The following is a 14623-nucleotide window of genomic DNA, read 5'->3' on the forward strand; positions in this document are numbered from 1 at the left end:
GTGCATGAGGACCTTTCGTGTGAATTCATAGAATTAATTTTCCTGCAAACGCTCTTCGGTCACTTAAAACCCAGAGTAAAGTTTAAAGGTAGCAAATTGTTGAGTGCAAAGTGGATAATAAATAAGGTGAGGGAACAGGAAATATAATGGCTTAGATTCTCAAAAAAAGAAAGAATTTAATTTATGTGATAACAGAATATAAAAGCATAAAAGTGGGACCGATGATGTAGCTTTTTGTTTGTAATAAAGAAAGCAGAATCTCTGAGATAACAAACCGTTACATTTCCAGTCTGGTATCAAAGCAACCTCAGACTCTGCTTACGAGATCCTGCATTTTCTCATTGAACATACATAATTATATTCTGTAAATAGCGGCTAAGTCATAAAGTGACTTAAAATGTAAAATATTATAGTTGTTGGGAATTCTCTCGCAGTATAGAGATTTAATATTTTGGTATAGTTTCCTTGTTGAAACCATGATGATCACTGAAGCAGGACATGAGAGTTTCACACTTCCTACACTGCAACACACTAAACCAATAGAGGCGTACATTTCCACCCAGTGCAGTTAACAGAAAAACCCCCTCCTTGATACTCTATAAACTGTGAATAACAGTCATGATTAATACATTCATTATAGAAAAATAAATCCATCCCTTTCATTCCTATTGGTGGCTTGGATAGCACTTTTTGCAACCATAACCTGATAGTTATTTGTGTATGAATTTATCGATCTTTTACAACAATGTGGATGTGGTTTTCTTCTTTACAATGCTGCTTTACGTCATTGAAAGTTACAGAACAAGTGTTTATACACAGTTTTCTGTTGATGTTGCACCACACCATTTCAATTGGTTTGAGGTCTGTCCTTTGTCTAGGGTGATCTTGCTTTCTAGTGCAACAATTCTGCTTCATTTGATGCTGCTTTTGGTAACATTGAGTTGTTGACAATCGTTTCACCAGAGGTTTGGCTGTCTGACAAATGGTCTCATATTTAACTGAGTGCATAACAAGCCCAAAACACCACCTCTTCACTGCTCTGCTTGAGAATTGGTAGGAGGTGCTGGATTTTTTATGCTGCTTGGTTTGTGTAATGTGGCAAAGAAAATATTCGCTTATATTTCTTGCAGTTTGTAAAGATGGAGCTGTGTAAACTTAAACTAAGCTGCCATATATATTTTTTATATATATAAAATTTGTCCTCACTAAATCATGCTTATTTAATCTGACTCTACTTTCCAATTGTCATGAACTTTAAGATTTAACATGCAAATTGAGGGCTGCAGAGTCAGCAATGAAGCTCTTGGGCTTTCCAGTTTCTCAGCGCGATCTGACATTAGGGCGAATTTGCTGGAGCACTCTGTGGAAGATTGACAAATGTTTGATCTGTTTTCCATTTTTATTAATCTTTCCCCACTGTGACTTGATTTACTTTAAATTGCTTGGGGATGACTCTACAGTGCCATGCAAAAGTAAGTCTTCAACTCTTAGATTTCTTCAGGTTAAAAACCATAAAGGTTTATTAGATTTTATTTAGACTTTTTTTGGAATAGACCAACACAAAATACTTTATAAAAGTAAAGCWGGGTTTTTCAAAGAGCTCKGGCAAATCCATCATTTGAAATCATCTTATTTTTGCAGCATGAGAGAAGATTAATGTCTTCTCTCATGAAGACATTAATCTTACCAAGTGAATCTTAGTAAGCTGGTGATCTAACCAATAATCTTGTTGATCAGCCTTTTCTCTGATAAAATTTAACAAGTCTCACATTTATTTTYCAAGTTTTATTGTCAACAACATTTTGAAAAGCATATCATAAAACAAAGACAGTGAACAGCAAGTACCCATGGACATATTAAATGCTTTCTAATATAAGACAAGAAGTTTCCTGTGGAGCTAATACAAGTTGTATGATTAACCAACCAGAGCTTGCTACCATAAATTGTTTATTAATCGCAAATTAYACACATATAAAACACTGTGAACTCATTATTATTCAGGAGAAAACTGTCAAACATTTTTTGCACGGCTTCAAGTTGAATTCTAGTTTGTAACCCTTGCAATGTGTTTAGCACTCGGTATAATGAGCTCAGTTCATTCTAAGYTGGAACACAAGGCCTTTTCTGACATGGGTCAACAGGAAGCTATTTATCATGTTTTCAAAGGGAGTGTTTGTTTGAAGAGCTGCTGAGAAGATAAGAATGATTGATATTATTTGGATGCTCTTGGCTTGGACACCCGTAAACTCCATCCACATGGTTTTCAAACATCTTTAAAGACACATGAAGCAGAGTTTCGAAGCTCATTGTGGTGCTGGGAAAACCAAGAGATATAGGCTTTCAAACTGTCATCTAAAGTGTTGTCAAATTTTTTAATTTCATTTCCTTTTGTGATGTTTTCCTAAGCATTTTTGCAGTGTTTTCTAAAAATAAAAAATATACCATCACGGACCATTATTTGTAACTACACTACATAAGACGAGTGTATTGTGGATTAAGGCCGAACACCAGAGAAGCACTTTCTGAGTTCTCAACAGGACAAAAAAAAAAAAAATGCTTTTCTTTGTGGTTTCTTATCTGTTCCTGATGTGTCTATGTGATATTTCCTGACCTTTATGTTGTTTCCTCAAACATGCAATATGTTATTTTTGAAACATATTAATGTGTAGATTTATTACACTCAGCTCTGTCGGGGTCCTCTGAGTAATTTCTTTCATCTCTTTTTATTAGTCTTTTMTGTAAGCTATAAATGATCCATTAAGACAAATCACAGCACCACTGATGCGTCCCTTTGCTGCTTCTTAGAACAAATAAAACCAGATGAATATAACACCTAAAAGTCTAGCTCTACATAAATAAATAAAAATTACATCAGTTTTGGTTAAMGCTAATCAGAATTGTTCCCTCTCTGCTTTGGATTTGGTTTTTACTTTCTGATACCCTTTGAAATAACCCTTTTTTTTTTATAGTGGAAGGTAGTAATAATAGAAATAGTGATTTTTGCTTCTTTTTTTACATTCATTTGTCTGAATTCTGAACAGCTTGATGAGACATTTTGTTACATTTTCAACCTCACGGGTTGAACAGAAACCCTTTTTATGCCTGTAAAATCATTCAACAAAAAAATGCTCGTACTTCTATCTGCATATGAAATAAATGTGGGCAGAAATAAAAATGGTTAAAATTTACTCATCTAAACCTTGGTTATCAAATTACACATTTCAACACAGCATGTTTYATTTGATGTTGGCATTKGTAGTCCTTTCAAGATCAAAACATTTAAAATTCTCAAGAWAGAAAGACCCACAGAGCTTTTCTAATGTATCCACCTCTTTCCAATTACAAAAAAAAGAAAAAAACATCAAAACATGGGATTGTACCTAGTATAAAAATAGGCAAGTTATGATGTCAGTCCACGTCATTTGACTTGGTAAAAGTGGGTCTTGCACCTGAAACACAGGTCCTTTGTGTGGACCTGTTGTGAATAGATCAGTATTCCCAAAGAGAAGATGCATCAACAGATGCACCGTCACACATGAGCGTGCCTCCCTGGTCCCCTCGAAGGTACTTGCCGTTGGAGCCCTTGATGGCGACTCGTCCGTGTTCTGGAAACTCGAGAAAAAAGTCYTCTGCCTTTTCTCCATCTGAACAGACGAGGCCACTGCTTGAGACATACCAGAACTTTCCATTCACGCCTGTGTGAAGCATGACAAAATAAATCTGTCAGTTTWAAAAAAAAATGCAGAAAACTGTTGAAGAGGTCAGTCTTAGAGTCATCTGACCAAGTTTCAGTGAACTTATTAACTGCTTTACATTGGGAGATGGCAAAATTTGTCTTTTGTTCCACATGACGACGAGGAGAGATTACTAATTAAGAGTTCCTAGATACTTTGATCATATTTTAAAATTACATTAAAATGAGGGGGAAATCATCAGTTGCATTTATTTTGTAGGATTTTTTAAGGGCATTTAAAATAAATAATTTGATTGATTTATATTCACATTATATCATTTATTGTCTTGGCATCAAGCATAACATGGCAGAGGTCCTCAAATCCAGGTCATGAGATTTGGTGTCCTGCAACTTCTAGATGTTTCTTTGGTCCAACACACCTGAATCAAAGGGCTGAATCACCTCCTCAGTGCAGTCATGCTTTCCAAAATCCTACTAATGACCTGATTATCTGATTTATTTGAAACACAGGAGCAGTAATTCCCAGACAATAGAGGCAAGAGGTACCCTTACAGAAAATACATCTTGCTTTTATAGGGCTGAACATGCTGCTGCATTAGACAGGAAATTCCCCCATAGACCTGGTCATCAGTAACTCTGAACACTATATAGATGCAAAAGGCCTGGCAATGTTCCTGTGGTACGGAGAATTAACATTGGAGCCTAATATCTCCAATGGCATGCTCTTGTTGATGATGGCTYGCATCGTCAACAAGATGAAAGATCAAGATATCTTTGCTCTCACTCATTCACAGTTTTTACAATTACAGAAATGAAAAGGGGTTCAAAATTTTTACAATTAGAAGTAGAAGAAGAAAGAGGAGAAGAAGAATGACGTCTAGGTTTGTAAGGCAACTATGTTAAATGTTTGGGGGGGTTCAGTCAAGAATATTAACAGTGATGAGTTATTTGGAATAATTGTCAGAATATTTTTTGATTGACTAAAGAAYGTAATTTTGTTCGCAAAGTGTGGTGCTGGACAAGGTCTAGGACTTTTGGATTGATCTCCATTTGGACACGGCAAATGGGTATAAACATATGCATTCAAACATTGTGGTAGAAGAGTTGTTTGATAATGTTTTATTCCTACAGAATCTGGGCACCTTAGTACATCAACAATTYCTCAACTAAAGGTATTCTAGACTTAAATGTGAGAGAATTTCGCAGACAACTGAAACTGGGCCAAGCAGCAGGAAAATTACCCTAAGCACAGCAACAAAATCAGTAACAGATGGATTGAAAATGCAAGGGGATTAATGACCCATTCAAAATCCAGACCTCAGCCCAAATGAAAGGCTGTGGTGGGACTTTCAAAATATTGAGAGGAAGAAAATACAAACAAACCCCTACAAAATCAAGAAAAATAAAGAACAGTGGAAATAAATATTTTAATAATGTAAGCTTCTGAGAAATATAATCAAATACTGTTAGTTATTCCGTGCTATACACTGGTATATTGATTGTGTTTTGCTGGCAAAAATAATCACTAGATGCACAGTGAAGTATTTATTTTTCGATTCTGAGACTGTTTTTACCAATGCTGTAAGAGTTTAAGAAAACTAGTGTGATATGAAAACACTGACTTTTAATGTGATAGGCGCCATTGTCGAATAGCAACGAGAAGATGTCGTAGACCGATCGATTGGCATCAAGGGTGTTGGAGTTTTTGTGGTGACACACATAGCCATTCTCTCCGTGAAGGATSAGCATCGGGCGATTGATGAGTTTCATCAGAAGTAATTCATCATCACCTATAATGAGCAAAATATTTTGTTCATCTGGTGTGTCTCCGCTGCTTGTGGCAGGTATTTCAGATAAACACAATTTGGAAATTCAAATAAGTAGCCTAAAAGCACTTACCCACTGTATCGCTGACTGCTGAGAGCTGCCCATTTTTCTTTGTGCACACGTACTTTCCATTACTCGCCTTGAGTGCTACCCTGTGTCCTCGCCACTCAATGTCAAACATTGTGTTGACCTCTCTGGAAGGAAAACAAGATAGATATTTCGGTGGAACTGTACAAGTGAGACTAACAAAAAAAAAGTAGCTAAATTAAAGGTTAAATTAAATCGCATGATAGATAACCTAAGAAAAAAGTTGAGTACAGCAAGAACTTTGTACAAACTGAGTTAGTATGTACTTGAACTGCAAAGGGTCACTGGAGCAGCACCATTCCGAAGTAGTTAAAACTTATTAGAAAGCTTCCTTTTCAGTGGTTTAATATCTACTTACACCTCCGTGGCAGTGGACTGGATCTCTCCATGGGTCACCAGAGTCCAGTAGGACCCTCCATTGGTCCTGAACATTGGCTTTTTGCTCTCCTTATCTATCTCCATCTGGAAAGTCTCCATGTCAGTTTCCACATCCTGATTGGCTGAAATACTCACTCCTGGCAACAAAGAAGAAGACACCCATGATAATTAAACTTTTTCCTGAGGATAGGATTTTTAACTACAGCATCATCCTGAATGCCTATGGCATCTCATCCGAAATTGCAGTAAAGGTAAGTACAAATAGAAACCATATTCAAAATGCGAAGACTGTTTAATTACTTCAGCTCATAAAGATGTATTATTATGCTGACTCAGGACATACATTTTCTATCTTCTTAAACATTCAGGYCGTGGCAGCACAAATTAAATTATGATTACCCAAATTTTTGAATTTCTTTTAATTGGCCTTGCAAGACCTAGCAAATTGACACATGTACCCCATATATACCTTCTGTGCCCTAATAAAATTTCCAATCAAATATCATTAAAATGTTTGAACTATTAAACAAGAAAGTACATAAGGTATCGCAAGTATACAAGTTCAAGTGCTTGAAAGGGAAATATGGGTGACAGAATTATAGCACAGTAGCCAAATGCTTTTGCAAATTAGATTTTCTCGGGAGCCCAATTTTATTTAAAGATACTTTGAGAAGCAATCCAATAATATAAGAACTGCTCAAAGTTCCTAATGTGGAGGTTATGAGGTAGCCAAAAAGCCTATTTGAACAGCATGTTAGTGGGATCCTTTTCATGAACAGGGACAGCAATTCAGGTCAGACATGATGTGAAGATATTTTGTTTTGTTATATTCGGATTTTGTTCCCTTATAGGAYGTTTGTGAATAACTTTTAGTGAAATTGTCAAATGATTTACAGTGTGTACGGACATGGATAAACCACTTCTAGTTACATCYACTTGTCGAGTCCKTGCATCCTTCTTCTCCACTTTTTACCATCCATGTTTGTCTTTCATCAACAACTGGAAGATCCAGGTTTGTCTAGTTTACATGGAAAGTATCCCTGAATTTCAGCAAAACGCCAATCCCTTTTTTTATTATAAGTTGACTTTCTATCGTGGTCTGCATTTTCAGTAATCTATTAATTTTTTGTGGAGTTTGGTGACATCTAGTGGCTCAAATGACTAAAATTGAGCCACTAGGAGTTCAAATTGCTAAATTTGAGCTTCATCTTGAATATTTGGATATTAGAGGCTCATTCTAGTATGARGTAACTAGCATAAKTGTATACAGTGTAACATAGTGCTTAACATTATACAAAAGCATAAAGTGTTGCACACTATAAGTACGAAGCGCTCATGCCTGTGTGATGGAAGAGCTCATAAGTAATAATCTTGTTTGTGTTATAATAGAAAAGATAGATGATGTTAATTTTGGAAAGAGGATTTCTTTTTTTTTTTTGGCCTTGTTTTTATCTTTTAATGTTTTTACCTTTTGTACACAACCATAGAAACATAATATCATAAGTGCCTGTTTTTAATTTCAAATTGAAGATTCATTAGGAACAAATGACTTGTAACCAATTGCACRCCACCTTTGTCATGTTTTCTGAAGTATAACACATCAGCAAATTTTATGTCATCAACTCATGATCTGTTTTGTGTGCGGAACCTATTATGCAAGAAAGATCAATCAAATTCACACCCATCTTTCCACTCAGTTACTCCCCAATTTTCTTTACACACCAATGCTTCACTTGCAGTCGGCCTAGTGTTGCCTACCTAATCTACATGTATAAACTCTGGCTGCTGGGGTGTGTCAGGTCTTGTGAATGCACAGACACATAGCCTGTAATTGAACTGTGTCTGCTGTAGTATAAATTAGGTGCCACAGAAATATCCTTCAACCTTTCTCTTAATCCCGTTAGAACACTAATCCCCTTCAGTCAACCCTCCACCCCTTCCTGTTCAGTCGCATGCTGTAATTCCCTGAGTGGCAAAATGCAAATCTGCACTGTWGGGCCCACTAAGCAGCTTTCAGTGCCTAGTTCCTTACAAAACACGACACTACCACAAGGCCAAACACTTCAGTTCAAAACTGAGTTTTTTTGTTCTGTTTAATGAAGTTTGCAGAACTGTTTCCTTGTTAGTTTTTTGTTTCTCTTTTTTTTTTTGAAAGCATTTTATTCATAGGCATAATAATGCCTGCACAAAAAGGTTAGTGTAGCCTATTCCAATTGGAGCACATGCATTGTTGGGCAACTTTACAAATCCAAAATTGAAGCTGTTTTTTATAACATTCATAGAGGCTGATGCTTTCACTGAATCCCAAAAGGCTCCAGTTAAAGAAAATACAGTTGTTGCTTTAAAAAAAATAAAAAATAAAAATAATTAATAAATAAAATGACGCAAGCTTGAAACCCAAGCAATTGACATGGCAAGTATATCTAGTGTGTCTGTCACCACTTTTTTATTGCATTTGCATTCTTTAGATTAATTCTTTCAAGAAATGTACAWTCAGTGACTGCAGACGACATGTGTGAACTGAACTGAACTGAACTGAWAGCAAAGAAGCAAATGACTATAAGGCTTAGAACCCTTTGCTAGTAACTGACACCCCTGTTGCTTAGATCGGTCTTGGAGTCATTTGCACACTAGCTAATCTTCATGGGACACACAGTGAAAATGACAAAGCCCATTACCACAGTGACCTCCACAATATGGCTACCAACACTCTGGATCCAACATGTACAAAATGTCATGTTAGCTTTCTGCTAGCAAATTAACCTGCTTTGATGTTTTGATTGCAGCAACTACACACATCGACTAGCCATACAACTGTACTGACTGGAACTTGTTTAATGTTTAAAATATAACGTTCAATTAACAGAAACACACTGAGAACAGTTGATATAATTCCTCTTTTAGCATAACCTTTACTTAGAATTTAAGGACTTCAAAACACAGTTAATGGATTTTTTTAATTGCACAACAGCTGCTCGTATTAGACCAACAGTAGTATGCCATTTTGAAATAAACACCATGATGATGATGATTATGATTACTATTAATTAAATTAACTGCTAGCTTTTACTCCAATTTTTTATAAGTCGACCTATCCATTGTCAGGGTTAATTTTTCAATATTTTTCAGACTTGCCACCATTTGAATACTTGAAAATATTAATATTAAATAGAATTAAATTCTTGTGCTGCTGTTATTACATTAAGCTCAGTTATGATTGGAAAAAAGAGCAACTGCTTTCATCCAATCAAAAGAAGTTGATTACCTTGCTTGACTGAAACAAATCTTTTATTGGCAGCTTGGAAGACTACTTGAGGATGACTCTCCTCCAAATCAAAAAGCTCATCTTTTCCAGGTTTGGAGCATCGGCCAGAGCGCAGGGTTCCTGTGGGGCCCACTGGGGCCAGATATTTCCCATCGCAGTCCTTAAAGGCCAGCTTCCCAGACTTCAGCTCCAGCGTGAAGCTGGTTGCGTTGGAGTTCTCCTTCACCAGCTTGCCATCATTGCTGAGAAAGCGGCTGTCACAGGTCTTCAGACTGTACTTTCCATCCAGGTATACCAAGGTGACCAGCGAGTCCACTCCCCAGGGAATGTTGCTGTCTACTGAGATTTCTCCATCGGAAGCAGACAGGTGGGCATAACGCTTTCGTGCCACACTGAGAAGGCTTGCCTGAGGGTGTAAAGCCAGATGAACAGCCCATAGCTCTTGTTCCCCAATGACTTGGGCAAAGCAGGACAGATAGTCCGCTGATCCTCCAAAGTAACGCTGATAAGGTTCCGATTGCAGTGCCCAACGACCATCAGACTGGGGTACTATAAGGAAACGACACTCAGGGTCTGGCTTCTCTGCCCCACATATGATCTTTCCAGCTTTATCAGAAGCAAGGTAGCGTCCTAAGTGGCTTCGGAGGAACACGACTTGCCCATCTTGCTCGTCCTGTTCTAAAGTCCAGATTTGTTTCTTCTTCAGGCTGATGCCTGAGGCATTCACCTTGAAGCCGAAGGCCTCAGCGGTCAGGTAGCGGTTCTCGTAGTTAATCAGACCAAACTGCAGCTTGAGAGCCTTGTTAATCCCGTTGGTGGGCATTCTTGAACAGGCCACACGTTAAAACTGCAAGCACAGAGGTTTAAAACAAACAAGGGAACTGTCGACAAATGAAAGTAGTCATGAGACTGAAAATCAAAATGTTTGATTTCTTCCTTCTTCTGTTTCCCGGGGTGTGCAGTAACTCCACTTATCTCCTCCTATTAAGAGTTTCTTTCTTCTCAAATCACTTTCTCTGTTTTCCCCTGAGAGCGTGCCCAGGTACTTGCTCTCAGTTCCTTAATGAGTTAGGATTAACATCAGCAGGACACGGCACCTCAATCCAACAAGCTGCTGACGTCACATTCCAGTGCACCAACCAAAGACCTCCTGCCTCGCTCTCCTTCGCTATGGAAACAGTATAGCTTCCTCTATACCAACTTGCACATCTTTCTCCTTTTGTCACCTCTTTTGTTTTTCCTTCTACTCCTCCCCCTTCTTTTAGATGTCTGACACACTCATTGTTCAGCTGGTATTCAGCTGAGTCTCACGCATAGTGAGGTCATCATCCTAGCGGCCAGGCTATCCAGAGCAAGGATAATCCTCGCTTTGATCTGCTGGTGCACCACAGTCTTAATGGAGAATGTCTCCTAAATAAAGGTGCTTTTTCTAGGACCCTACATGCTTTTCATCTTCCAGAAGATCTTAACATATATTTATGTTTCTATGAGGAAAATGCTAATGGTACTGATGCAGAACACTTTTAGTTCTGCATCAGTATGCTTTGATCTGTGGCTAAGGGCTGTTTATGAGATAAAAACTGTATCACTAATGTACCTCCTTCATATAGAACTGAAATTATTTGTACATGGATGACTGATTCAGACGCATGTAAAAGCTATATTAATGTTCCTATACCAGGATTTTACAGGTTACTTATCCACACGAATTCTTTGTAGGAGCGTGACATTTGCTTCAACTTCTTGGACATATTTAAATGATAGGTGAAGTCTGTGAGCTTAGCCAAAGATTTGAATAGAACAAATTTGAATGTGCATTAATATTTGCATTTTCTTCACTTTCATCTTCTTTGGTTCTCACTCTTCTTCTCTCTAATCTGTCTATAAACCTTTGCGTTTTATCCTTGTAGTTGGGTAATAAAGGAAGATGCAACTCTAATGCCCCACTATGACCTTTGTCACACCACACGCCATGATCAAGCCTCGTAAGAGCATTACTGTCTTCTTTTACAGCTTCCTAAAGATGGGGAAGCTAAAGCCCAAGAGAAGTGTATACTGTAAATACAAGTTAGATAAATGAGGCAGGATTCACCCTGCAAGAATTCTGGATTATCTAAATGCTTGTCTCAGACCCATTGCCGACACTTCAGTAATAGATTGTAGAAAATTATATTATTGTTCAATAATTTATGGAATCTGAATTTATACTGAAAGAGTCAGATAAATTGGAACGACATCCTCATTCTCAATAAAGAAATATAGCAATGTTTGACCTATGTTTTGTATTAAAATTCAAAACATGTACGGGAGGCCCCTGAAGGTTTAGGATCCCAAAATGAAGCTTAGTTCACTTGTCCCTTGGGTGATTCTAGTCACTTGGATAGTTTGCTGAAAGTCCTCCAGCTAATCTAGAGTAACAGAATAAGGTACACAGACCACATTGCCTGCACACAATGTTTCAACTCAGCCCATCAATTTTCTATAGGACTGAAATTAGGGTTTTCTGATGGCCATTCTAAAACATCGACTCTGTTACACTTGAGCTATTCGTAGATAATACGGGTCTATGCACTTAGTTATTGTGCATTTGGAAGACACATTTTTGCATCAGCTTTAATCATCTGGCTGATGTCTGAATGTTGCTTTAATAGTCTCATGTAGCAGGGTTTCCTCATGACGTCGTCTTTGTTGAAGCTGTACCAGTCCCTCCTGTAACAAGATGTCTCCACTCTTGCATTTTACAGTTGGAGGGGTGCTCCTAGGCTTGCAAGCTTCCCATTTTGCTCATGTAAAAGTGAAGATCAATATAATTAAACACTGTGATATTAATGCCATTGGACATCGCTCATAAAATCAAGGTCTTTGTTTCTAAGTGCATTGGCAAGCTGCGTCCTGCCGTTTATGTTGCTTTTGGAGTAATAGAGATATAACGTCTTGCACACTGGAGAAGAAACCTTCATCTCTTTACAGGCCTTGTTTTCCTGTGGATAACAACACTCTCTTAATCTCAGSCAGAWTCTTCACAAGGTCATTTGTTTTGTCAATGGTAGTTGATACGTTCATTTTTCACTCACAACAGGTTCACTCTGGGATACAGATGTTCACGACTCTTGTTAAAGATTACTCATTTTAAAGCAAGAAAAGTGCTCTGATTATCCTGAAAAATTATTAAATAAACAGATAAAAACATTAAATGTAAACACAAAGCACAAAAATGAAAGAAATCAAATAAGCATTATAATGTAAAATAGCTTGCTCAGTGGTGCAGTTGGTAGTACATTAACAATGTCAACCTTTGAACACAAGACCTGTTAAGACTCTTCCCTGGGAAGATCAATGGCATACCTATGAAAATATATATACAAACTTTGAGTTGTTTTTAAAATGAAATAAAATATGATAGTTGAATACAGTCTTTCCATCATTGCGTTTAAAACACCCAAAATCAACAGACCTTGACAGAGAAATCAAAAATCCTACCTTACACATTTCTGATTGTTGGTGTGTCAGGTTTGGGAAGTTACAAAAACTGCTGGACACAGCTGAGTGATTCCGCAGCTTTCCAGCTTTGGAAGTACACCGTCTCAGTTGCTACTCAAGCATCAACTGAGCACGTCTCTGGAAGTTTACTGACAGCTTTCCTCAGGAGACTTGAAATCCCGCCGTAATTGCTAGGCTCTTCCACCTTGACCAAGGGGCTTTAAGGCATCAAAAAATGGATTAGAAAAACACAACAACAGAACTAAGCTAACAATGGTAACAAAACAGTCAACATCACAGCAACTTTGGACTTTCTAAGTAATCATGTCATAATGTTTTCAGTGTGAATTTTTTTTTACTGTTATTCCGTGAAGTTGTATTCCTTTGACTTATATGGTTAAGAAATTGTAGTTTGCAGAAATATTCTGTTTACAGTCTGTCCCCTATCATACATACTCCTTAAATTTGATTTTTTCCCCCCTTGAGGGATAATTCTAGGTTTTAATTAAGTATTTCATCCATCCATCCATCCATCCATCCATCCATCCATCCATCCATCCATCCATCCATCCATCCATCCATCCATCCATCCATCCATCCATCCATCCATNCATCCATCCATCCATCCATCCATCCATCCATCCATCCATCCATCCATCCATCCATCCATCCATCCATCCATCCATCCATCCATCCATCCATCCATTTTCTTACACCCTTGTCCCTCAGTGGGGTCGGGAGGGTTGCTGGTGCCTCTCCAGCTAACGTTCCGGGCGAGAGGCAGGGTCACCCTGGACAGGTCGCCAGTCTGTCACAGTAAGTATTTCAGTAAAATATTTTAACAAAAATACTTCATCATCTGAACACACAGCATTCTTTCAGGAAACACTTTTATTTTTATTTGGATTGTCTTTACTTCTGTTCATGCAGTCAACTTCTGTGCTGCCTTTCAGCAAAAAAAAAAAAAGTGAGTTGAAAATTGTCATTTAAAGTAAATGTATTCTGTAAGCTTGATTCTGCTAAACTAAAGCACATTGTCATAATTGTTCAGTAAATTAAAGAATAAAATAAAATAAAAAAAGATAACATTCACAATGACATTACACACGGAAGTGGTTCTGTGTTTTCATCCTCTGCTCACAGGGTGGCAGCATTGTCTTTTTCAAAGTATAACAGCAGTTTAAGTAAATGCAAAAAATTCAGAGATGAAATTCAGGAAGGACAGCTGTTCTCTTAATGTTTGTTTTCAGAATCTAAAGAGAAAAAAAAACTGCACGGACTGCATCTGTCTACAGAAATGGTTCTTTGTTTAGTCATTAACAGGAACATGTATAGAAAGCCACAGACAAAATCTAAATTAATTACACAAAAACTATTAACCATAACACGTGTTTGACATTTTGTTTAGCTTTTATTGATCACTAAAATTGTTACATTTTTACCTTTGATTTAGATGTATTACTTTTGAAGCAAAACAACATTTTTGTCAATTTGCACATATTAAATGTGGGTTGTTCAAATGTATTCCTGGCCAGCAGAGGACAGCATTGTCTGTAAATTGGAAATAGCCTTTTCTTAAAATTGTGTAGCAATGTTGGGCTTGCTGCTCAGAAAAAAGGGATCAAACAAAAAAATTAAGAATAAGTTACATTAAATTCATCTCACTTACTGTGCCAAGTTATAGCAGAGGTTTTGTAAATGCACTTTTTTTTTTACCTTTTTCCAAATGCACTTTAAAAACAAATCTGATTCATATCCAATTTCAGTTCAGATTCACTTAGATGATGACAATACAGCATAGTTACATTTAAATTCTGTTTAAATACAGTGCAATTCAGCCCTTAATGTAATTGTAATACAGTAACACATGAAGTAACAAGTAACATGAAGTA

General features: G+C 37.2%; 1 protein-coding gene across 1 annotated transcript; it reads right to left on the reverse strand.

Moving 5' to 3' along the window:
* Positions 1–1770: 1770 nt before the first annotated feature.
* Positions 1771–10422, reverse strand: fscn2a (fascin actin-bundling protein 2a, retinal). The gene is made up of 5 exons (XM_008416199.2): positions 9252–10422; positions 5967–6123; positions 5594–5715; positions 5317–5484; positions 1771–3695 (listed from the first exon to the last, which is right to left on the reverse strand). The coding sequence occupies exons 1-5, from the start codon at positions 10072–10074 to the stop codon at positions 3490–3492; spliced, it is 1476 nt and encodes a 491-aa protein (XP_008414421.1). The 5' UTR covers positions 10075–10422; the 3' UTR covers positions 1771–3489.
* Positions 10423–14623: the final 4201 nt, after the last annotated feature.

The sequence above is a fragment of the Poecilia reticulata genome, linkage group LG8 (genome assembly GCF_000633615.1).
Source record: "Poecilia reticulata strain Guanapo linkage group LG8, Guppy_female_1.0+MT, whole genome shotgun sequence".
NCBI classification, from domain to species: domain Eukaryota; kingdom Metazoa; phylum Chordata; class Actinopteri; order Cyprinodontiformes; family Poeciliidae; genus Poecilia; species Poecilia reticulata.